Raw genomic sequence first — 23,284 nt, forward strand, 5'->3', positions numbered from 1 at the left:
TGTGTCTGCAGTCCCCTGCACAGGGTCGACGTGCAGTCAATGTTGGCTTCCTGCAGGCAGGAGTGAGTGAGGAGACGTTTTCAGTTACCTGTCCTTGGTTTCATTTTCGATAGGTTTAAAATTAGGAATGGAGCAAGACACCTGGGTAATGATCTCCGAACAGGGTGAGAAACTCTATAAGATGATGTGCAAACAAGGAAATCTGATCAAAGACAGAAAAAGAAAACTGACCACATTCCCTAAATGCTTCCTTGGAAGGTAAGGTCGATAGTCTGGGTGCATGGATTTCTTTTGTATTTTCACTATGTCATGTGTTAACTAACCTTCCTTCAATGATTTGTTTTTCTTTAAAAAAAATATTCCTCTGGGCATTTTTGAAAATCTCTTTACTGTCAACATTTCCTGGATCATAGTGGGACCTGGAGCCTGAAATCATGGAAAACGTGACACCTATACATCCATTCCTGATGTCAACAATTTCAGATGTACCACGTTCTAAGGGCAAAGCAGACGCTGGGGTCAGGCAGGGCTGGCAGGCAGGCGGGTTCGCTGAGAGGGGATGAGGTATAGCAAGGAGTACTAGTCAGAGAACTAGAGAACGTAAGACACACAGTCTAAATCCGAGACTAATCCAGCACTTTGACAGCTGGACTCAGCATGAAGGACTGTCGATGAGGAGTCTGAAGAAGAGGGTCATGCAAGGGACCTGGCACAGAGCAACAGGCAGGGAGGTTGCCTGGGCTTTTAGCATAGATGCACTGTGTGTCCTCTGGATTCTGCGGACAGCTGCACGTGGGAGCCCTGCCGGCTGAAGCTTGCAGGGCCAAAAGGAAGGGCAGCTGCCTTCAAGTACTGCTGCTTAAGCCAGGCCCCGTGCTGGCTCTCCCTATACATTATTTCTAATCCTCAGATACATACTTAGGAGTTAAAAATCTTTATTTTTTTAAAGATCCCAAAACCAGCGATCAGGGAGTTTATATGCCCACGTTCATACAGCTAGTAAATGCCAGTGTGAACTCTATGACAGAAGACTGGAGCAGTAGTTCAAAGCCCAGGCTTCACAATCAGACTGTCTCCATGCAAATCTGGTCTTACCTCTGGCTAGTTGAGAGATATGGGAAGTTTAATTGTCTTTTTCTTCTCTATACGTTGAAGAGGATTATAGTGCTTAAATGTAATACCTACCAGAATATCTTCTCGATAGTTATGCATCTATAACACAATAACCATAGGCCATACCAGCTCCCAACCCTGTTAGAAGAATATAAGCCAGGAAACCCTGGCCTGCAGGGCAGCGTGGGGTCCATCCTTCAACGGGCATGGTCCTCACGGCAGACCACGCAGCTGCCAGCAAGCTGGTGTTGCTATCATTGGTAGGCCCCCAGCCGACAGCTCTTGTGCACGAGAAAGAGCAGATGTGAGCCCACGTTGGCTTAGAAACCCCGTATTGCAAAGAAGATACTATTTCTTAGTAACAACCTCATGGGCATAACTTCCAGGATTCCCATAGGGGCATGCCTGCTTATAAGAGTCACTTCAAGTTATAGCTTCTCACCAAATATTTATTCAGGTTCCATTTAGCCATCAGAGGTCATTTTGACCATAAGCAATGCTGTCTGGTAACACGGCTGACATCCTGCCTTCGTCAGGTTCTAGGGAAACAGAGCTACAAAGCTGACCCAGGGTCAAGTTTTCCCAATTAACGGAGCAGGGGTTTTGTTAACTCATTATCCCCATGATCTTACATGGCCATGGTCCTAGTTAGTTACAATGATATGTGAGCATTCTCCAGAGTGCCTGATACACAGGAGAGACTCAGTAAAGTTTAGCTGTGTTCATTGTGGCTTTTTCCATAACAGCACAGTAGCTCTGTGTTACAGCCGAAGTTTGAGATTGTTTTTGACTGAATCACAATCCTTTTGCAGAGTGTTAATGGGATCTTGTGATTTCAATAGTTCCCGCAATAAAGCCACCCATTAACTTCCTTTCGTACCCCTTCTCTTTCCTTCCCCCATGCTCTTAATTAATAGCAATACAGTCCAGTTGTGCTGCTTGAATGCCACAGAGGGTGTGCCTGTCCTCCACCGGCTCTTTTCCTCATTTTAATTTGGCATATTCAGGAATCTCCTGACATCAGAACAGAGAATGATCCTTTAGCTACATACCAACCAGCTAAACCCAGTTGTTAACCACTGACATTTAATAAGGGCTCAAAATGTGCCAGGCACTGTGCTGTGCTTCCAGTATTTATCAGCTCATTTAATCCTGTGACATCACTGTGGAGTTGATATTCTTTTTTTTTTTTTTTAAGATTTTATTTATTTGAGAGAGAGAATGAGATAGAGGGGGGAGGAGCAGAGGGAGAGGGACAAGCAGACTCCATGCTGAGTGTAGAGCCCAATTCAGGACTTGATCCCATGACACTGAGATCATGACCTGAGCCGAAGGCAGATGCTTAGCTGACTGAGCCGCCCAGGCATCCCTGGAGTTGATATTCTTATTTTTTTTGTGCTATTGAGGAAAAAATAGACGTTTTACTTCTTTTTAAATTTTCTTTCTTTTGTATGGCTCCTTTTTAATAGAAGAATTAAAAGCATTTTAACAACTTCTTCTGCCTTAAAATGTACTTTTTAGACTAGATATCCATTTTTAGAATTCCATGTCCCTCGGTTATTTGACTTTAGCCGTATGTGTTGCTTTTGGTTTTGAAATAAATGGAAAAGTAATTTCCTGACACTTTCTATAGCTTGGCTTCTCTGACCTCTGTGTAAAATTGAAACCATTCTAAAATGTATCCGTTACTTTATGTAAAAGTTCAAATGTTAGATTTTTATAACATGAACACAATAAAATATTTTATTGTAAAATGTTTCTCTATTTAGTGTTCTCTTAATGATACCACGTGGCCATTAGAAACATCACTACCGAGCTGGTGCTCTCCCACATTACAAAACATCATTCTACTTATCTGTGATGTCCGGAGTTCTTCCCCCCCGCCTTCCCCTACCCCTCACAAATGATAAAAGATGTGACCTGTCATCCTCCCTGGCCTCTCACAGCCACAGCAGATGTAAGTGGTAGACAGTTCTGATGGATGGTTTTGTGCTGGAGTATTCCTTTTGGGTGACTATTTACTTTATTTTTTTTAAGATTTTATTTATTTATTTGAGAGAGAGAGAGCACAATAGGGGGGAAGGCCAAAGGGGGGAACAGACTTCCCGCTGAGCAGTGAGCCCAGCGTGGGGCTCGATCCTGGGAGTCCAGCATCGTGACCTGAGCCAAAGGCAGATGCTTAACCGACTGAACCCCCAGGTGCCCCCTAGACGACAGTTTAAATACAAGAATGAATTTACTAAATAACTTTATTTATTCATTTATTCATTCATTTATTTATTTTTAACGGTTTTATTTATTTATTTGAGAGGAGAGAGAGAGTGAGAGCACAAGCATGGGGAGGGGCAGAGGGCAAGGGAGAAGCAGACTCCCTACTGAGCAGGGAGCCGGAGGCGTGGCTGATCCCAGGACCCCGAGATCATGACCTGAGCCGAAAACAACTTAACTGACTGAGCCACCCATGCGCCCCACTAAATAACTTTAAAATTTGGAAACGGTATAGTAAAACTTTTGGTGTGTATTAATTTCATATTGTTGCAAAATAAATGACCACATACCTAGTGCCTTGAAACAACCTCCATTCACTAGCTCATGATTCTATAGGTCAGAAAGAAAAGGTTAAGCAATACTGGGCTGTCTGCTTAGGGTCTCACAAGGCCAAAACCAAGGGTTGAGCTGCGGCTGAGTCCTTATCTTAAGGCTCTGAGGAAGAATTCACTTGCAAGCACGTTCAGGTTGTTGACAGAATTCAGTCCTCTGTGATTGTAAGAAGTCCTGTTTCTGTGCTGGCTGTTGGCCAGGACCACTCTCGTGTCGAAGCTGCCTGCAGTCCTTGCTACATGGCCTCTCTGTCTTTAAAAGCAGCAGTGGTTTGCTGAATCTTTCCTGTGCTTTTAATTTTTCTCTTATTTTGTGCCACCAGCCTGAGAAAACTCTGCTTCGAAGTGTTCAGCTGACTGGGTCAAGCCCCTTTGAATAATTTACATATTTTAAGGTCAACTGATTTGGGATTTTAGTTACATATACAAATTTCATTTGTAGCACTACCTAGATTAGGATTTGATTACAAAACCAAGGAATGGGATTCTTGATAGGGGCCAAGAGGACATGTTTAGAATTCCATCTGCCGTATGGGGTATGGTGGTTTCTTGGTTTGCCTTCTTGGAGTTTCAAACACACCGGCTTTCTGTGCCTGGAAAGCCGTATTCCAGACAGTCTCTCTCTTATATTAAGTCATTATTATTCTATCCATTTTGCCTGTTAGCTATCTTTAGGATCTGTTATATTCTCTTTATCATTAAGACTACTCTAAAATTTTCCCTTTGTGTTTATTAGAGGTCCCAGTAAGTTGAATAGCTATTATATATGGTTTAGGTAAGCACGAATGTATGGACGTGGGTTTTCTAGAATACAGGAAAATTTAAATAATTTTGGGCTTTGCATATGTGAATAAATGCATGCTGAAATGCACTGCAAGTATTTCTTTATATTTGAGACTCCTTCCAAAGCTTGATGAAAGCATGGTAGAAAGAGATTTCCTGAGGGAGGGAAAAACTATTTAACTGTTTCACTGGATTTCTATTGCAGTGAATTTGTGTCATGGTTGTTGGAAATTGGAGAGATTCACAGGCCTGAGGAAGGTGTTCACTTAGGACAAGCATTATTAGAAAACGGAATCATCCACCATGGTAATTATTTTATTAATTACTAATTTATTCTTTCCATCCACCAGTTGGAGGCACCTTAATTCCATTAATCAATTTGGTTTCTAGTAAATATCTACATTATAAGGACGCTTATGTATTTTTAACAACATTTCAAGTGCTTACCATATACAGAACTGTAGTTCTGGGAGTTTCCAGGAGTGTGGGTTTATGGTGAATATTTGCTGACTTTAATGTGAATGGCTACAAAACAAGCAAAAATTAGAAATACAGGGAAGTGTGGGATTGTGGAGGAAGGAATGGCAAGTTCTAATTGGAGTATTTGGGACTGCTTTATGAGGGAAAGGACCTTAATGTAGGGCCTTGTACAATGAGTAGAACTCTGACGGTGACAGAAGGCAGAAGGACGTCCTGCCCTGCGGTACAGTAGAGATGCTTAGGCATGGAGTGGGATAGCTCATGCTGGCCTCTGCGGGAGCCAGCACAGAATCTCATGAGGCAAGACAGTACACTTCATGGATGAATATACTGGAAGGGTGCGGTGAGAGGTAGGCACATCTGATCCCACAAGATCTTAACTCTCTGGCTGTAATATGTAGGGCTTATTCTGAAGGATGTGAGGTAATAATGGACACTTTTAAGCAGAAAAATGGCCAGAACTTGGGCATTCAGATCCCTTAAATGCAGCAGTGTGGAATGTGGAGTGGAGATGTTGGAGACACTGTGGGGAGCCCTGTCCATCGGGAGGCCCCTGCCTTTCCCTACAGGAGGAGGATGGGGGCTGTGTTGTAGTGGGATGACAGTGGCCCATCTGGGAGCCTTTTATGGAGCTGAAGCAGCATATTTGATAACTGTTGGTTGTGGAGAGATGAGGAATGAAGAGCAAGATCTGGTTATTCTGAGGTTTCTGTCTGGATGACAGAGATGATTATTCAGAGGAGAGGATAAAGGGTTTCTGGTGGGTTGGGTATGAGACATCCACAGAAGAGTGCTCAGCAAGAGGCTGAAAATGTATGTGTTAAGCTCAGAGTACAGAGAGATCCAGAGACAAATATGGGAATCATTTCAAGAGAGCACCAGATTCCTGAGAACATCAATAACAAAGAACGAAGAAAGCAGTGATAATGGGATTTAAGAAGTAAAGCTTGAAGAATTTCTAATGCAGAACGTTGGAGAGGAGAAGAAGAGGGAATTATGAATAAACATGGGTATTTGACTAAGGTATTTCAGTGTTCTTCTTCTCCTTCTTCTTTTTTTTAATTAGAGTGGGATGAAAATGAACTAAATCCTCCCAGTTTCCCCCACCATACTGGGTGCCCTGTGAATTCTACCACCAAAACAGCTCCCTAATCAGACCACTTCTGACACTTCCAGGATCCTCACCTTCTTCTCAGTCACCATCTTCTCCTTCCTCGCTCCTGCTTTTGTCCTCCATCCCTATGGTACAGCCACCAGATAACAGCTGGAGACCTTTTAAAACAAATGTAAGATCAAGGCATTCTTCTGCTTGTAATCATCTCCTGGCATCCTATTAAACTCAAAGAAAAGTCCTGAACCTCTTACCATGGTCCAGATCTCTCACTTTGGCCCACAAGACCCCACATGACAGGGCCCCTGACTTTCTCCATGAGTTGGAGGAAGCATTACACCTAACCTATTACCCTGTGGCCCCTGTGGCTTTCTGTCTCTTCTTTTTAAACACTCCAGGATGACTCTGCATTTAGGATCTTTGCTCTCGCTCGTCTCATACAACTGTTATTTCTTAATTCCTAATATATATCAGGGACCTTCCTGGGTGCTGGAGGGGCAGCAGTGAATGAAATGACAAAGCCGCAGTATTCATGACTCACGTCTTCAGTGACATTCTTTTAGAATCTCATGGCGTTATTACGATAAACTGTGTTTTTAATTTTTGAAATTTTCTTCATGAACTTATCACTCTCTAAAATTATCATGTTGTTTTATTTGTTTATTTATTATTTCTCTCTTTATGTCCCATACCGATTCTCACCCCCCAGCAAAATAGAAGCCCTATAAGAACAGGAGGCTTGTTGGTAATACATAGTAAATACCTCCAGTGCCCATCACATGTAGGTGCTCAATAAATATTTGCTCAGTGAATAAGTGAATAATTGTACTGTGAGTGAACGGATAATACTGATAAATTGTATATGATTTTGTACTTGATTCTTTAGCACCGTGAAAGCACCATGTAGCCTCTGGTATGCTAAAAAGCATCATCCAAAGGCTTACAAGTAAAAATGAAAAGATGTTGAACTAGATGGCTTTCCTCTTGGCTGCTTCTCTTTCCTTTCTTCTAACCCCAAATCCAAGTATATACTTGGGTCAAGAAGGGAATATATTTGCTTTGTCCTGCAGTCCACTAACGCTCAAGTAGGTGGACTACAGAGAGGTTTTGCATACAATCATAGACCTTCAGAAATCAGGTGATTCCGTTCTCATTTAGACTATGTACTTCCAGGGACTATGTCTTACCGATGGAGCAAAGAAGGGAAAATCTGTTTATGAACACCTTTGTTATTCTTTTCCTTACTGAACCTTTCCTTCATTCAATGTGTAAGATACTATGCTAGGTACTTTAAGGTATGTAAACATGAATTTATGGCCTTTATTTCTTATGGTCTAGTAGTTTTAAACCTTTTTTTTTTTTTACTTTGTTCATCAAGCAATCCAGCTGTTAACATATTTCCTTTCAGAAAGGTAGAAATCCACTAGGGTGGGGGAATTAACTTTGTGCAGGGAACACGGAAAAAGAAAACTGTATTGGTTAACACTAGCTGCTGTAACAAATATAAACCTTAGTACTGTGGCTTACATTCTAGAAGCTACTTTTTCACTCAGATTAAGTCCAGTCACTGGTGGAGGATGGGGTTGGGTGCTCACTCCCACACAGGGTTTTGGTGCCTGATAGAGGCTCACCCATCTTCATTGCAGGGCACTTAAAGGTCATCTTGAAGGAGGGGTGGTTTTTGGTTTGTTTGTTTTAAATGAGCCTGTACACTCCCCATCGTGCCTTACTTTTGTGTGCATGTCCTTAGAGGCAGCTCAGTTCCATGGCCACTCCTTACTCCAAGAGAAACTTAGAAATGTAGTGTAGATTCATGCCCAGGGAAAACAAAAGCTAAACCAACTTGGTAAATAATGACCCAATGTCTGCCACTGAGGCATAGCTCCCTGGTCAATATAAAATCTATGGAATTATATGAAAGCCAGAGTAATCATTACATAAACTTGTCAATGTTCTATAGTGATATCAACATATAATAGTCATGAGAATAACTTACAACGTTTCTATTTCAGTGAAGGTTTTTTGTAACTTCTGTTAATTTGAGTGATTTCAAACCATTATAAATTAGAAATAATATAAAAAAGATCTTAAAGCTGTTAGCAATTGATGCTGCTATTTAAATTATTTAAAAAAATATTTTTAAAACGTAATTTTTTGTACCTGTATGGGATTGCTTACTGTATTTAGAAAGATCTACACACTACGTTTGTTATAGTATTTTCTTTTTTAACTATGAGGAACCTATAAAAGATCAAAGGTAAGTACAGAAATTTTATTCCCAGAGCTGGAAAGAGTAAAGGAGAGTGTAGGGGAGAGGATGTCCTTTGAAGGGGCTATTAGGTTATTTTCAAGTCGCCCTTCCACTCTTGCTTTCGTATTTCATCAAAGGTGACCTAGGAATTTTATGAGGACTAGTCACTTACTTGCATAGTGCAGCGGGTTCTGAAAACTGAAGACATAACTATTATGGGTGGAATTTTACTGACTTTACAATGACAAAACTGTTATTACTTTGCCTGAAATCATGAGTATCTAGCCACACATTTTCTAGTAAATAGCAAGTTAGTACAAAGTAGAGTCGGAATAATATTTGTTACATATCTTCACTAATAGTCTTTTACCGTCTGAACTGTTCTTCAGTTCATAACTGCTGAAAGGTCTTGAAAGAATCACAGAGTTCCGTAGAGAGAAAGCCACCCTTGTTTATTCTGTTAAGATGTTTCTCACAATATTTTTTAGTTGCTTCCCTTTAAAGAGAAAAAAAAAAAAAAACAAACAACGTAAGATTTTTTTGGTAAGGGCTATCAGAATGGGAGAATTTCAGTCCTGATCAACTTATTCTCCAACTTCGGACACCACCAATACAACTTTGAAAAGGAAGTAAGAGATAAATTCTGGATTAAAATTTATTTTGAAGTTTCAAATGCAAAAACCCTTTGATTATTTAACTTATAAGAACTTAAATCTTTTTGAACAATGATATTTATAACCTGATTAACTCTTTTTCTGAGAACTGAAGCACTGAGTACTCTCTATTAATATCATTGTATTTGTCACAGTTCGATTTTAGTGGCCTGTACTATTATTGTTATCAAGATTTGATCAGTTGTAATGTCAGAGTTGGCATACAGAATTTTTGTTGCTAAAAGTAATCACTTTTTTTAAGTGTCCAAAATTAACTAGCACAGATTCCCCTCAACTAGGAGTAGGAGAACACATTATGCAATTTCACATTAATAATTTTATTAGAATGTAGAAATATGAGCCAAACATGCTAGTTTTACTGGTATGTGGTTCCAGCTGCATTTCGTGAAAATAGAGTTCCTAAAATAAAGTTGAATGAACCATCTGTTTTAGAGAGAGAAAGCTAAAAGAGTTGACTATTGCCACTATTCACACTGCAAATATTGTTGAGAACTTAGGAATTACTGGGTTGAAGTGGCATATGCTTTTGTTACGATATGCTGATGTATTTTCTTGTCTGGGTCTACTATTTACATTATAAATGTTATGCAATTCAGAGACCTCTTTCATTATATCCAGTAGTGTGCTGAAGTTGGCTTGTACAAACTTAAGAGAGCTGGTAATTAAATTTCTTGGAAATGTGCAAGCTGGTTGTAAGGCAGAGCTATTACTAAAAATTATATGAACATAAACATAAACATTATATGAGCATAGTACATAAATTGTACTATAAACAAAGTTCACATATTATTAAAACTCATCAGTTCCTAATTATTTTACTATATTTTATTGTTTTCTGTGTTCTTAGTGTTATTTATATCTATTATTTCTCTATGGAAATACTAAATAGTAATGTATCACTGCTCATCTAACTCGGTGTTCAGTGACTTTATTTTGGTATCTTGAAATTGGCCAGTGTGGGAATATTTAATGCCACAGAAATTGGTGAATACTACAGATCAGCAGTCCTCCCCGACCACCTGCAAAGACAGCCGTATCCCTCGTAATATCTCAATATTCCATAGTTGTTTAGAAGACAGCATTAAACAACCTTTTTCACATGATCCTCACTCTCGATGGTTAATAAACCCATTTTTCATGTTCATGAAATTGGGGAAATGCATTTGAGTGCAGAGCTATTGAATGTTTTTCCAAGGCAACAGCTAAGAGTTTCAGATTAACCTAAAATGAATTATAAAAGTCTTGTAAGAGTTTGCCATACAACTAAGCACTCCATTTAAAAAAAAATTATTTATCTATTTGACACAGGGATAGAGAGAGGACAAGCAGGGGGGCCAGCAGGCAGAGGGAGAGGGAGAAGCAGGCTTCTTGCTGAGAGGGGAGCCCTACACGGGGCTCAGTCCCAGGATCCTGAAATCTTGACCCAAGCCAAAGGCAGAGGCTTAACCCACTGAGCCACCCAGGCGCCCCACACTCCATTTTGAATAGGAATTTTAAACCACCATTTGTTTAATTGTGGCAAGAGACATTTGGGCCCAACGTTTCCTTGAATTTTGAAATATCAAGACAATAATTTATTTCAATGAATCTTAAGGGATAAAAATTAGAATAGGTAGATTGCTGAGAAGAAATAAATAACTGGTCTTGAAACATGCCATAGGATTGCAAAATATTTCTCTCGATATTATTTTTCTTTCACACATGCTTTTTTCTTTTTGGCTTGATCTGGACAAAAAAGATGCCAAAAGGCTGTGTTGTCTATCCTTCTTTGGCAGCAGTCCTGTGTCAATCTGATGGCTGCAAGCCATGCACATGGTTTGGATAGGTTGGGGTAAAATAGCTGAAACTTCACATACGGTGTGTATGTATGATAAGTCTTTTGGCTTTCTTCTGGATTCAGCAAATGTAGTTCATTTTTTATTTTTAAGAGACAGAGGGTGCGCAAGTGAGAGAGCATGAGCGGGGGGGAGGGGCAGAGGGAAAGGCAGACTCCCTGCCAGGAGGGAGCCAGACTTGGGGCTCGATCCCAGGACATCGGACCATGACCATGACCTGAGCCGAAAGCAGACACTTAACCCACTGAGCCACCCAGGTACCCCTCACCAAATGTAGTTCATGAACATTAACTCTTACAAATTTTTCTCCCCCTTTACGTTTTAAACAAAAAGTAAAGGTCAAAGTCTTCTAACTAATCATGAAAACAGAGCCCATTGCAGTAAATTATGTCTTCTGCAAATGTTGCATTCCCTGTAAAGAAATCATTTAAATATAAACTCTTTGAGGTTTAATTTGTGGTTTTTTTTTTCTTCACAAACAATCATTTTTTGTTAGACCATCTACAAAATACTTCTGGAAAAAAAGAAAACTTGAGAAGACTTTAGATAGGAGTCTTTATGAATATGAAACTCTTATCTCAAGGATGAAAATGAAGGATGACCATTTTTATTTCCACTGAGGGAAAGAAAAATAAAGAGACATGTAAGAAAAGCATTTCACAGTTTCAGAAAACTGTTGAAATTTTGTAATAAGTTACATATTGAAATTATATAATCTACTCCAGAGATCTAAACAGAATAAATGGTTAAGATTGGTGTTACGTGTTGTCTTGGCCTGATTGCTGTGGTATAAAACAGATAACTACTAAAATTTACTTCTAGAACTGAGAATTGATTATAACTCACTAGTTAGATTATCTGCTCTTCGAAGGACACTTTTTGATCAACTTTGTGGCACTGTGAAGAAATAGAAAATACAACTTTGTATATTTATATAAATAAAATAATACACTATACACACACTCATACTATCCTAACTGAATACTGCTAATCTCGATTTATTTCTTAAATTGTTATAGGGAAATTGTAAATGTATTATTTAACAAAATCATATCATGAATCTTACTGTCTGAATACTGGATTAGTATTACTACATTAGGAAAACAGACGTTTTTGGTAAAACTACAAGTTTTAGTATTTGGGAATATGTATTTTATAAATGTATTTGTTTTTGTTTGCCACTTTTTAGATTGTCAGTATTTTAATATATTGTTTTTATATTCTTAGTTACTGATAAACATCAGTTTAAGCCAGAACAGATGTTATATAGATTTCGCTATGATGATGGAACATTTTATCCAAGAAATGAGATGCAGGACGTGATTTCAAAGGTAACAACCTCTCCCCGAACATTTTATCAATAGTAGAATTCATGTTGTCATACTTCACCAATATAAAATGCTGTTGAGAGACTTAAAAAAATTCTTCTGATATAGAAAATGGCATTCATAAGCAAGCCTCTCAATTTCTTCTTGTTACTTAAAGAATTCTAGGGTTAGATCTTTTTTTTTTTCCATTCTTTTATGTAGTTCTAAGTGGAACTATTGAAATTGCATCACCCAGATTATATCCACTGAAAAGTATGTCATATGTAGCAACAAGTGGCCATTATACTTGAATAAATTTAAAAAATATATAAATACATAAAATTTATGTAACATCAGTTTTCTTTGCACACTTGACAAGATTAATATTGACATATGATTTACGCATAGTGTGAGGTATTGCTATACAGATTATTCTCTGCTGATATTTTGATATTTTACATTTTAAGAAAAATAATTTTTAAAAAAGCCTTTGTATATGTATATGTCATATGTATATGACAAAGTCATAGCACAATTTAATCTTGTTTTTAATTATTTAAGTTGTATTTGTTTTCTAATGTAATACAATAGTTGAATAACTTGTAAATTGGTAGAGATTATATAATGATTCCAGAATGTTGACAGTGGATTTATTTCAAAATTTCATTGGTGTGTCCTTTGAGTGATCTTCCTTGTTTTTGACATATCTCTATTTTATAATAGGGAGTGAGATTATATTGCCGTCTCCATAGTCTGTTTACTCCAGTGATAAGGTGAGTCTGGTTTCTAAGTTCTGGGCAACTTACGTGGAAATATTTATATTGCATATTAGGTAAGTATTATTCGGTTGGAACCTTTTGGCTTTCTTTATTTTTCTTCCATAGTGAAAATTTTACTTTTGAAAATGATTTTAAGTAATAATTGATCTGAAAATATTTCTAAATTTTCTGAGGCTCTAATTATGCAGTTTTTTCCACTCTTTTTATTCTGATTTCTAAAGTTATTTTCCATTAATTCATACTAAATTATAGACTTGATAACGAAATAATCCACATTCAGTTAATATTTAGTAAATAATAGTTGACTGGGAGAGGATTTGGAAATACAATTACTATAAATACTACTATGATTACTGTATATTTTTTTTCATTAAATTGCTTAATCAATTCTTGAATGTGTGTTTTCACAATATTTCCTTCTAATAGTCTTTTATCCAAAGGAAAGATTTTGTACTTGAAAATTAAGAATTACTTTGGAGTTAATAAGTAAAATTTTATAATTTTATTCTCTACCAGTTTTTTCCTTCTGAAAGGATATGCCCTTTTTTCTTTAAGTAGAATCATAATTAATTTTCAGGTTATCGCTAGAAAGACAGCAGAAAACTGAGTCTTGTGTTACAATTCCTAATAGGAAAGATGTTCAGGAGTATTATTGTATTTTTATAAAATATACCCTTATATATACTGATCAAATGTAGTATGATGTTACAGTAATTTCAAATGGCCAGATATTGTTCAGAGTTTATTGACTGAAACTTGATATTCAGGACCAAAAAAAATGGATGTACCATTTCCGAAATGAATAAAGATGCTTTTCCATCATGGCTATAAAATCCAAATGTTTGATGTTCTGTGTTTCTATTTTTCATTCTGGTTTCCAATTTCGAGGAAGCTCAGAACTTAAGAAAAAAAAATCCAGAAGTGGCTATTTACATGTATCGGAATGTTCACTCATGTTTTATAGAGAACACAGTGCAGATCCTGGAGGAAGAAACAAAATTTACCCATCATTCCTGAAAGTGCCCTGTCCACTTTCACAAACAGGCTTCCTAAAGTAAAAAGAAGTGAAAATGAACATACTTTTATTGATTCCCTACTAGATTTCTAGCACAGCCACCCTGCAAGTATTTTGGATAACCTAACACTAAAAGATGGTTACTTCACTCAATAGCAAGTGGGTACTTAAATTAGTTTTTTTCTGCTAAACTCATAAAAACAGTAATGGTTACAGTTTTCATGTTATCTGTGTATATGTAGATTTCATATGTGAGAAAATGTGCTCTGAAAATATATTTTAGCCATATGGGATTTCTTATCAAGAAGGTTACATTCCGTAAGAGCTGATAAGAAGGAATTGTTCTTTGGCTAGAAACGTCAATTGTTTATGAGTTGTCAAGGAAAAATTTATGGGAAAAAGCCATAAAACAGATGGAATGTATGATAGTCATGCTTTTAATATGTGTGAACTCAGCTTACAAAAAGAAAAATTATTTGGGTGAAGAATTCACCGACTCACATGTGTTTTATTATAGACTGACTATCCTTGTCCTCCTTATTGATGCTTATGGAAACCAAGATGAAATGGGCAGTGAGGTATCAGAAACATGGAGATAGATTTAAAAATATTTTATTTAATTAAATTAATTAATTTATTTTCAAAGATTTTTTTAAAGAATCTGTTATTGATTACTGGCTAACCTAGTGTATTTATGACTAAAATCTCAGAAATAACCATTTTTCAGGGACTTTTTTTTATGAAAGTAGATAAAATGATATCAGTATTAATTGTCAATTGCTTACAGGGGCAAAAGAACTGTGAATAGAGCTAGTAATTATTTATCAATTCAAGTTGTTGGCAGTTTGGATCTTTTGACATTTTGAAAAGACTGTCATTTTCTCTTTTATCCGGGCCTGCAAAACGAATGAATTATAGATTTCTGCCCTGAGGGCCACATTCTGTTCAGGAGAACTTGCTGGTAACTAACTTAACTTTGAATGATTTCTCAGATCTGGGAACTCCACTGAAAGGAGAGGCTAATGTCGAGTCAGCTGGTTCCCTTGGTTCCCTGGGGATGTGGTGTCACTTGTCCGTGCTCTGATCAGACAAGATGAATGACAGGGTTCTCAGCATGTTTACCTCAGGACAGGCCTGCTGTGTGCCACTGCAGCTGAGCCAAACCAGTAATCCTCTAGTGCAAACCCAGCCTTCCTGGAGAATTCAGGAATAAAATGGGCTGCTTTATTCGCCACATTTTGACAAGATCTTTTTTTTTTTTTTTTTTTTTTGTAGACTCTATCTTGATTTTAAGGGAAGAAACTGTCTTTTGTTATTCTTTTATTAATGAGATACTATATTTCTAGCTAAGTTATTACCAGGTAATGTAGCAGTAATAATCTATTTGTGTATAAGAACACGTCAAAGGAGAAATGTCCTCTTTTGGTATCATTGTGGGTCTCTTCCGATATGAGCTGATGAAGGAGTTTTCAGTTGTTATATGTATCTTGTAAACTTCTCTTATTTGCACATAATTTGGATAATAGATTCAGATTATTTTTATTAAACTTTTCTGTTTCACACTGGTATTAAGTGAAATGTTTTGCTTTGCTTACTTATCCTCTTCTTACTGGTTTTCTTTTTCCTTTATAGAGATAAAGATTACCATTTAAGAACCTACAAATCTGTAGTCATGGCCAACAAACTGATAGACTGGTTAATTGCACAGGTAAATAGACAAATAGAAGTTGCTGAGTTACATTCACTGCTGCTTTAAGCTTTGAGGTTATTTAGATACCTTTTTTTGGTCACCATGTGCAGATAAGACACAGTGAAATAACCTGACCACGTTCATGCAGCTAATATAAAGTAGAGTTAAGACTTGAATCTAGGTAATCTGACTTTATAGTCTTCAAACTTAGTTTTTATGCTATATGGTCTTTCAAGAGGAAGATATTCCTATTTTTAAAATATCAACTGAGATGCATCAAAAAAACTAAGTGTGGGTCACCTGGGTGTCTAGTCAGTTAAGCATCTGACTCTTAATCTCAGCTCACGTCTTGATCCCAGGGTCGTGAGCTCAAGCCCAACATTGGGCTCCATGCTGGGCATGGAGCCTACTTAAAAAAAAAAAGAAAAAGAAAAACCTCAGTGTAATTTGAATATCACTGAAGAATACAAATTCACATACACTAAAATTTCTTGCATGTTTTCTTCACCAATTTGTTTTAAGTATCTGTTTATTTATCCTAGCAAGTTATTCTAATCTCCCTGTGCCTTTCTGTTAGGGAATAATTGTGCTTTAACAATATAAGCTTTAATATTTATCTACATACATTTTAAATAGGTAAGTACAAAATTTATTGTTATTGTTGCTCTGTTTCTCAGCACATGGGAGCTGGCAGTAGGTATTGAGAAAATATTATTTGCAAATTAGGGCATCTACCCCAACACACTAGCTACTCAAATATAACTTTAAATGTTTTATCATACTAGGTCAACTAATACATGATCAAATGTTTTCTGCTGATTAAAAAACAACTTTGACAGAAATTACTGTTTTGGGGTAGGGGATATTGCTTGGTTGAAATTTTGTCATGCTTAGATATTTGAGTCAATTTCATAAGCAGTTTTACTTTTTTGTTATTAAAGAAAGTGGCCTACTCTTTGTTACATGTGAATAGTAACATTTGATAATCATAAAATGTTCTTTTTTTCAAATATTAATTTTTAATTCATATTTGATTCATCTGTGCACATAAATTTTGAGATTTTTATTATTTAATATTAATTTCTAGACTATCCAAGACTGCCTATTTTTGTATTTATAGCACTTAAATGTATTCTATTTATAAGTTAAAATTTTAGATTAAACCAAGCATTTATTTTTAGATAAAAACTAATTCATACATACAGGGGGTTTACTGGAGTCAGAGACTTTTATAACATTATGATCAAATATGTGTCATTAGAATTGGTTCTGTACTTGGTATCAGAGTTGACATCTCACATAGAAATTATAATCTTACAGAATTCACACGAACTTGTACTATATGTTGACCACGTGAGAAAACTGAAGAAAGTTTTTTTGAAGCAAAAGTTCGTGCCTAATAAATATTTAAAGTCCTGACTCAGGAAATCAGTGAGCAGGTTTTTTTCTTCTTTTCTTTTTTGGCATTGTTTTACTTCTCAAATGTGAGCATTAGAAGAATAGAATAAGCTACCCAAAACTGGACCATGTTGCAATTATTTTTTTTCTTCAGGTTTTCTTAGTAGTCTGTTATGACAATGTCTTAGAAATTGTATGTAGTAGAAATTGGGATGATGGACTGGGACTCAAGTAACCTAGCATCTGATGATGGTTCTTCTGATAAGTAGTTATGCAAAGTTGGAGAAGTCCCTTCATCTCTCCAGATTTTATTTTCACAACCGTTTACTACTTACTGGAATTATTATCTAACAGAGAAAAAAGTACAGGGACATTAGAAGAACTTGCTAGGACTAACAACAGATACTTTAAAACAAATGGGTGGACAAAACATGCAAAACATGTATTGTAGGTATGAATGATTGTAGTGAAAGCAAGGATGAAAATAAGCACAGAGTTCAGGCAACATTAAGGGACCCACCTGACTAGGAAGAAATAAGATGAGAAAGTGCTTCTTACCCACAAAACCTACAACTCTAAGTTTATACACACACGTACATATGCCTCTTCCTATATATGAATCCATACTTACATGAATAAAATAGAAGTTTCCTAGATAAAAATGTAACAAGGTTGCATTGGGCTTTCATATTTGCTTCAGTTATATGATCTGATTATTTTTTCCACAAGATAGTGAAAGAGAAGCTTGCATTTACAGGCTCAGCTGAACAATTTAATTTTAGGGTCTTATAAATCACCCTACTACATTAGTAGGTTTCTTTCAGGGGTGCTTAAAGAGCAAGGCTATTTGGTAGAAGGAATGTGATGTCAGAGATCATGCATAATGATTTTTCATTAACTTTAGTGTGTTTTCAATATATGGGATATTTTCTTGCTGCACAATTGGGATACCAGATTGAAAAAATAAGAGAAGGGGATCATTTGTGGCAGCAGTAAATTTTAGTTACGTATATATTTTCATGTTTAATACAGTATGGTTTTACTCAGGAAATATTAAATCTTTGTTTTCATAATCAAGTGGATGTTTCACAGCAATTAGGTGCATCATGAGCTTATGAAAGCAGTGTGTGCCCTAAGAAATGAATGTTTCTGTCAGTATGGTGCTGGGAACGTCAAACGCAGTAAAGACACAACAAAGCCTTTAGTTGCCTGTTAAGTTGTGCCATGTTTTTGTGGTTAACAGGGGGATTGCCGCACCAGAGAAGAGGCAATGATATTTGGTGTTGGACTCTGTGACAATGGATTTATGCACCACGGTAGGGATTTTAATTCTGGAAGCTTACAGATGTATTTTACTGTTTTGTTTTTGTTAGGGCACTGGGAGTATCTCATTGTTTTAGTGAAGTCATTGAGAGATGAACCAGCAAGACCTTACGGGTCTTGCCGTGTGTCCATGCTGGATCACACCTGCGTTCAGTCTCACCGTTGGTGCAATTCCTATGTCTAGTGCTGTGATCTACCAGTTGCCATGACTTCTCTTCTCCTTTTCTAGACTGATTCAAGAAGAGCAAAACTTGAACTAGAAGGTTTTTTTTTTTAAGTAGCTTTTAAAAAAAAAATTGAAATTATTTTAGATCAGACTAATGGTTTTTTTGAATGCCAGTATATATTACAATGATTAAGTGAGAGCATATATGGTTGGATAATCATTGTTCTTTTTAGAAAAATGCTTTTAAAATTATCTCAGAGAATAAAATTATAAATCTCTGGAAGAAATCTGTTTCATTTTGGCTACCAATTAAAGATCGTCTTTCTCGTTTAATGACTTCATTCTGCCTAAATTTATAAAAATAATGAGACTTGGTTTTCCCTCTCTATTCATAGCATCTTATAGATTCCACAAACCCAGTCTTTTTCACTGTTTACATGTATATAACATATTTATATGCTTATAAACACATATTTGATAATACTTCTACCTATTTGTCAATTACTTTCAGAAGATTATTACCTTTTTTAAAAAAAGATTTATTTGTTTTCTATAGAGAGAGAACGGGGGGAGGGGAAAGGGAGAGAGAGAGAGAATCTCAAGCAGACTCTCCTCTGAGGGTTGACACAGCCCCGGGCTCAATCTTTCTTTGCTGAGCACACAGCCAAACGTAGGGCTCGATCCCATGACCCTGAGATCATGACCTGAACCGAAACCAAGAGTCTATTGCTCAACCAACTGAGCCACTCAGGTTCCCCAACGTTATTACCTTTTTATGAAGAAGGAAATATAGCAAAACTTTCAGTGATGTTGAGAGCATCTTTGGTCAGAATACATTCATTTGGGAATTCCATTACATCCCACTATTTCTAGAGCGCTGTATGAGATGTGATAGAGAAATATCAGTCCTTGAAGCAAACTATTGAATGGGAGAAATTATATTATTATAGGGAATTAAAACTATAATATCAGGCTGAAAACCTTCAAGTATTTTGTTTTTCTTTTTAAAGCATCAAGAAGCAGTAATTTTATCTAAATATTTATTTTAAAATATTGAGTTAGGGGTGCGTGGGTGACTCAGTCAGTTAAGCGCCCAACTCTTGATTTTGGTTCAAGTCATGCTCTCAGGATCGTGAAATCAACCCTGGATTAGGCTCGTGTTTGATGTGGAGCCTGCTTGAGATTCTTCCTCTCTGTCTGCCCCTCTCCCATGCTTGTAGGCATGTGTGCATGCTCTCTCTCTTAAAAAATAAAAATAAATAAAAATAAGTAAATAAAATTAAATAACAAAAAATAAAATACTGAGTTGAAAAATATTGAGTTAACAACAAAAGTTTTCCCTACAAATTCTGTGTCAGTAAGGAACAACCAACTTGGCTCCTGCCTGGCCTTATTGATGTCCTATCTTACTCTTATTAGGCAGACTATTTTGTGGAGGAAAATAGCAGTAGCAAAACACCATGTGAGTTTTGGGGAAGTGCTTGGGTCATGTAGGCAAGACCTAACTTGATCTCAAGTATATTCTCATTTCTATTGTCAGCTGTAATGTGTTACTTTTTAATTTGTGTTTGATAGATTCATTTGTTAACCCAAGTTGCCAGCCAGTCTTCCATCCAAAGATCAATACATGTGTCATCTGGTCAACAGTTATGATTTGGAACTCTGTAAAAATAATGAAATAAAATAGTTTTGTATTGCTTTCTATATGCCACGGTAATCACACATTACCTCGTTTTTAGTTCTGTACGTTAGGAGCAAAGTTTTATTGCCCCCATTTTACCAATGAGGAAACTATAGTTCAAAGAGTTTAAGTAACTTTCCCAAAGTCACACCCAGAATCAATCCCAGGTCTGGAGGTCTGTCTCATCATAAAGCCAGACCTTGTACAGTGCCATGAGATCAGTGTCTTCCCTTTAGCTACCCCGCTCAATGAATCACCCTGTTCTAACAAGTACGCTTCAACATTACCAAGGATACATAAATAGAAATAGGGAAGATTTCTCTTTTAAAACATTTTGACAGCTGTCAGGATCCCACTGAATATAAATCTCTCTATCAGTATTTAGTCTTATTTTTAAAAAGGTTAACAAAACATAAGCCTTATATTGGAATCTTATGGATTTTGGGGGGAAATATTAACATTCAGATAAAGGGGAAAAAATGACCTTTATTGAAATAAGATTATTTGAGAATAATGTTTTTAAGCAGAAAAGAACTAGGAATTAGTGGAAACTAAAATCACATTTCACCCATAAGATATATTTCTGGTTTGAAGTGTTGGAACAAAAGTGACCACAGTGGGAATTGCTCACACACATAAGAGCAACACTTACCATTTGAATTTTCCCATAATTGTTCAAGATATTAAAAACATACTTCAAATGTTTACTATAAATTCAAAACAATGTAGCTTTCTATGTTTTGGGTACATACATTTTTTTTGATTCAATATAATCTTTTATTAAATTTGGGTGAGTACAAAAAAGTTAACCTTGAAAAATACTTAAAAATTCAAAATTCTTTAGTTAATAGTTATTTAGAAACAATAGCTTGAAGTTGTAGAAAGAAAGAGAATATCATAGGAATATTTGTGAATGAAACTTCTAAGAGTATGACATGGAGGTTATGGGACAGGTATTAGTTTATTGAACGTCTATTAGTGTGGAAAATGGGTTCAATTTTTGAATTAATTGAAACAATTTGAATCTCTGTTTTTGTAGTCCTTGAAAAAAGTGAATTCAAAGATGAACCTCTACTTTTCCGTTTTTTTGCGGATGAGGAAATGGAAGGATCAAATATGAAGCATCGACTTATGAAACATGATTTAAAAGTTGTGGAAAATGTTATAGCCAAATCATTATTGGTAAGTTTATCACTATGTTATATAAGTTTTCTTCATTTATTCTGTTTGATTTGTATCTTTTTTCATAGTTCTTTTATTAATAATCTTAATATTTTGCATTTCAGATTAAATCCAATGAAGGCAGCTATGGTTTTGGGTTAGAAGACAAAAATAAAGTTCCAATAATAAAGTTGGTAGAAAAGGGGTCTAATGCTGAGGTAATGTAAATTAGCATTTTTATTTAAATTTGTTGTCCATGACATACAAATGCAAAAATTCTAAACAAATTGAAATCACCTTTTAAGTATCTTTATTGAAAATAGGGTTTCTGAATAATCTTATTCTGAGTTTCTACCAGATACTATTGGAATTTGTGACAGAATTCATGTACTTAAATATAGTTGGAGGGAGGTATTGTATAGATCTATAGCTGTGAACTTCTTGACCTCCTGGGAGGTCACATGGCTCATTCCATGTCCCTGGGACTTCCCTGTTCATCATTCTAGTCTGGAACCCTGTGGAGACCATATACAGTGGGGCTGTATTATGTATGTCAGAAACTGTTCCATTAAATCAAGGGCTATGTCTTTTATTTTCCTATCACTTTTGGCTGTCTTATAAAAACATAACTTTCATTAGTAAAGCACATGCTTTGACTTATTTTCTCATTTGGTTAATGCTGATTGATGTTCTCTCACCTCAGCAGTCTTTTCAACAAAGGAGTCTCCTGATCATTCATCAGAACTATTTATTTAGTACCTATTATATGCCAGGCAGTGTTCTAGGCTCTGGGAATATAGCAATGAACAAAAGAGACAAAATCTCCTGCTCTCATGGAAACTCCTGGGAGTGCTATATCCCAAATATTTCAGATTTAAAGTATTCTCACCTCGCTGCCTGGCTTGGAAAAATGCCGTAATCCTCAAGCAAACTTCTAAATATAAAAATCTTAAATAAAGAATGTGAGAATGAATGAAGCATGACTTTCAACTTTGAACCTATTTAAAGTTAGTAGCAAACTGCCACCCACCCTCCTATCTGCTAATGTCCAAGGTCTCTGTCTCTTACCAAAACACAAACTCATTCAAGACAGTGTTTTGGGTACGGCACATTAATTTCAAACGAAGTAACTCTGGTCAACTTATACCTTGTTAGTGGGCTGGGCCAACAAATGACAGTTTTCAGTAATTTTCTGCAAGAAAGAAATGTTTCTCCCAGACATTTTCTGTGGGTGTTCTTAGAGCACAGCGTCATCTGACTATGCCACTGATTAAGTGCCCTATTCCGGGTTTTCATCATTTCGCTGGTAACCACAACAGCATGTGGTTTGGAGGCCTTGGGATTGATTAAGAATGGCGGGCTGGTTGGCATGGAGAGATAATGTCTTCTTTGTCATCTTTTCAGCCTCTGGCAATCTGTTTTTTGGAGCTCTTTCCCTTGGGTTCCAGGCCAGTCCTCTCTCCTGCGCTGGAGATATTTATGCTGTGTCATGCTAGTGATGAGTATGCTGTTGGCTATATAGAGGTTGAACCTCTCTGAGTTAATTGGATATAAAAGGAAAACACGGTTAAAAAAAAAAAACTAACAAACCTGGGGTTTGACTGTAGTTTAAAGAATGAAATAAGAAAAAGAACTGTAAGATACAATAGAAGGAGGGTCACAGGAGGAGTACAAAATTAAGTCATAAAAGAAGGGGCGGGGAATTTCAGTACAAATGAGTGATCAAATTTAAAACTAGGTTAAAGAGAGTAACTGTGTTATCTCCCCCACAGTTCTGTTGTGTGAAATTGTATAAAAAACATTGTAGATGTGTTGAAATGCCAAAAATCTGTAAGTTCTAGGTCTTTTCAGCTTCTAATTCCGTGAAAAAAAAAATAGATTCCTTATGAAAATATAATTTGATTTTTTTTTTCCTGT

General features: G+C 36.4%; 1 protein-coding gene across 2 annotated transcripts in view; it reads left to right on the forward strand.

Annotated features, from left to right (window-relative positions):
• PREX2 (phosphatidylinositol-3,4,5-trisphosphate dependent Rac exchange factor 2) overlaps positions 1-23,284 on the forward strand; it is a 299,061-nt gene that overhangs the window by 127,199 nt on the left and 148,578 nt on the right. For both annotated transcript variants that reach the window (XM_034668152.1, XM_002925213.4), the window contains 8 exons: positions 114-258; positions 4,702-4,802; positions 12,075-12,178; positions 12,878-12,927; positions 15,581-15,656; positions 18,280-18,352; positions 21,246-21,388; positions 21,493-21,585. In XM_034668152.1, coding sequence (XP_034524043.1) covers positions 114-258; positions 4,702-4,802; positions 12,075-12,178; positions 12,878-12,927; positions 15,581-15,656; positions 18,280-18,352; positions 21,246-21,388; positions 21,493-21,585 — 785 coding nt within the window. The remainder of the gene's footprint in view (positions 1-113; positions 259-4,701; positions 4,803-12,074; positions 12,179-12,877; positions 12,928-15,580; positions 15,657-18,279; positions 18,353-21,245; positions 21,389-21,492; positions 21,586-23,284) is intronic.

The sequence above is a fragment of the Ailuropoda melanoleuca genome, chromosome 9 (assembly GCF_002007445.2).
Source record: "Ailuropoda melanoleuca isolate Jingjing chromosome 9, ASM200744v2, whole genome shotgun sequence".
Taxonomy (NCBI): Eukaryota; Metazoa; Chordata; class Mammalia; order Carnivora; family Ursidae; genus Ailuropoda; species Ailuropoda melanoleuca.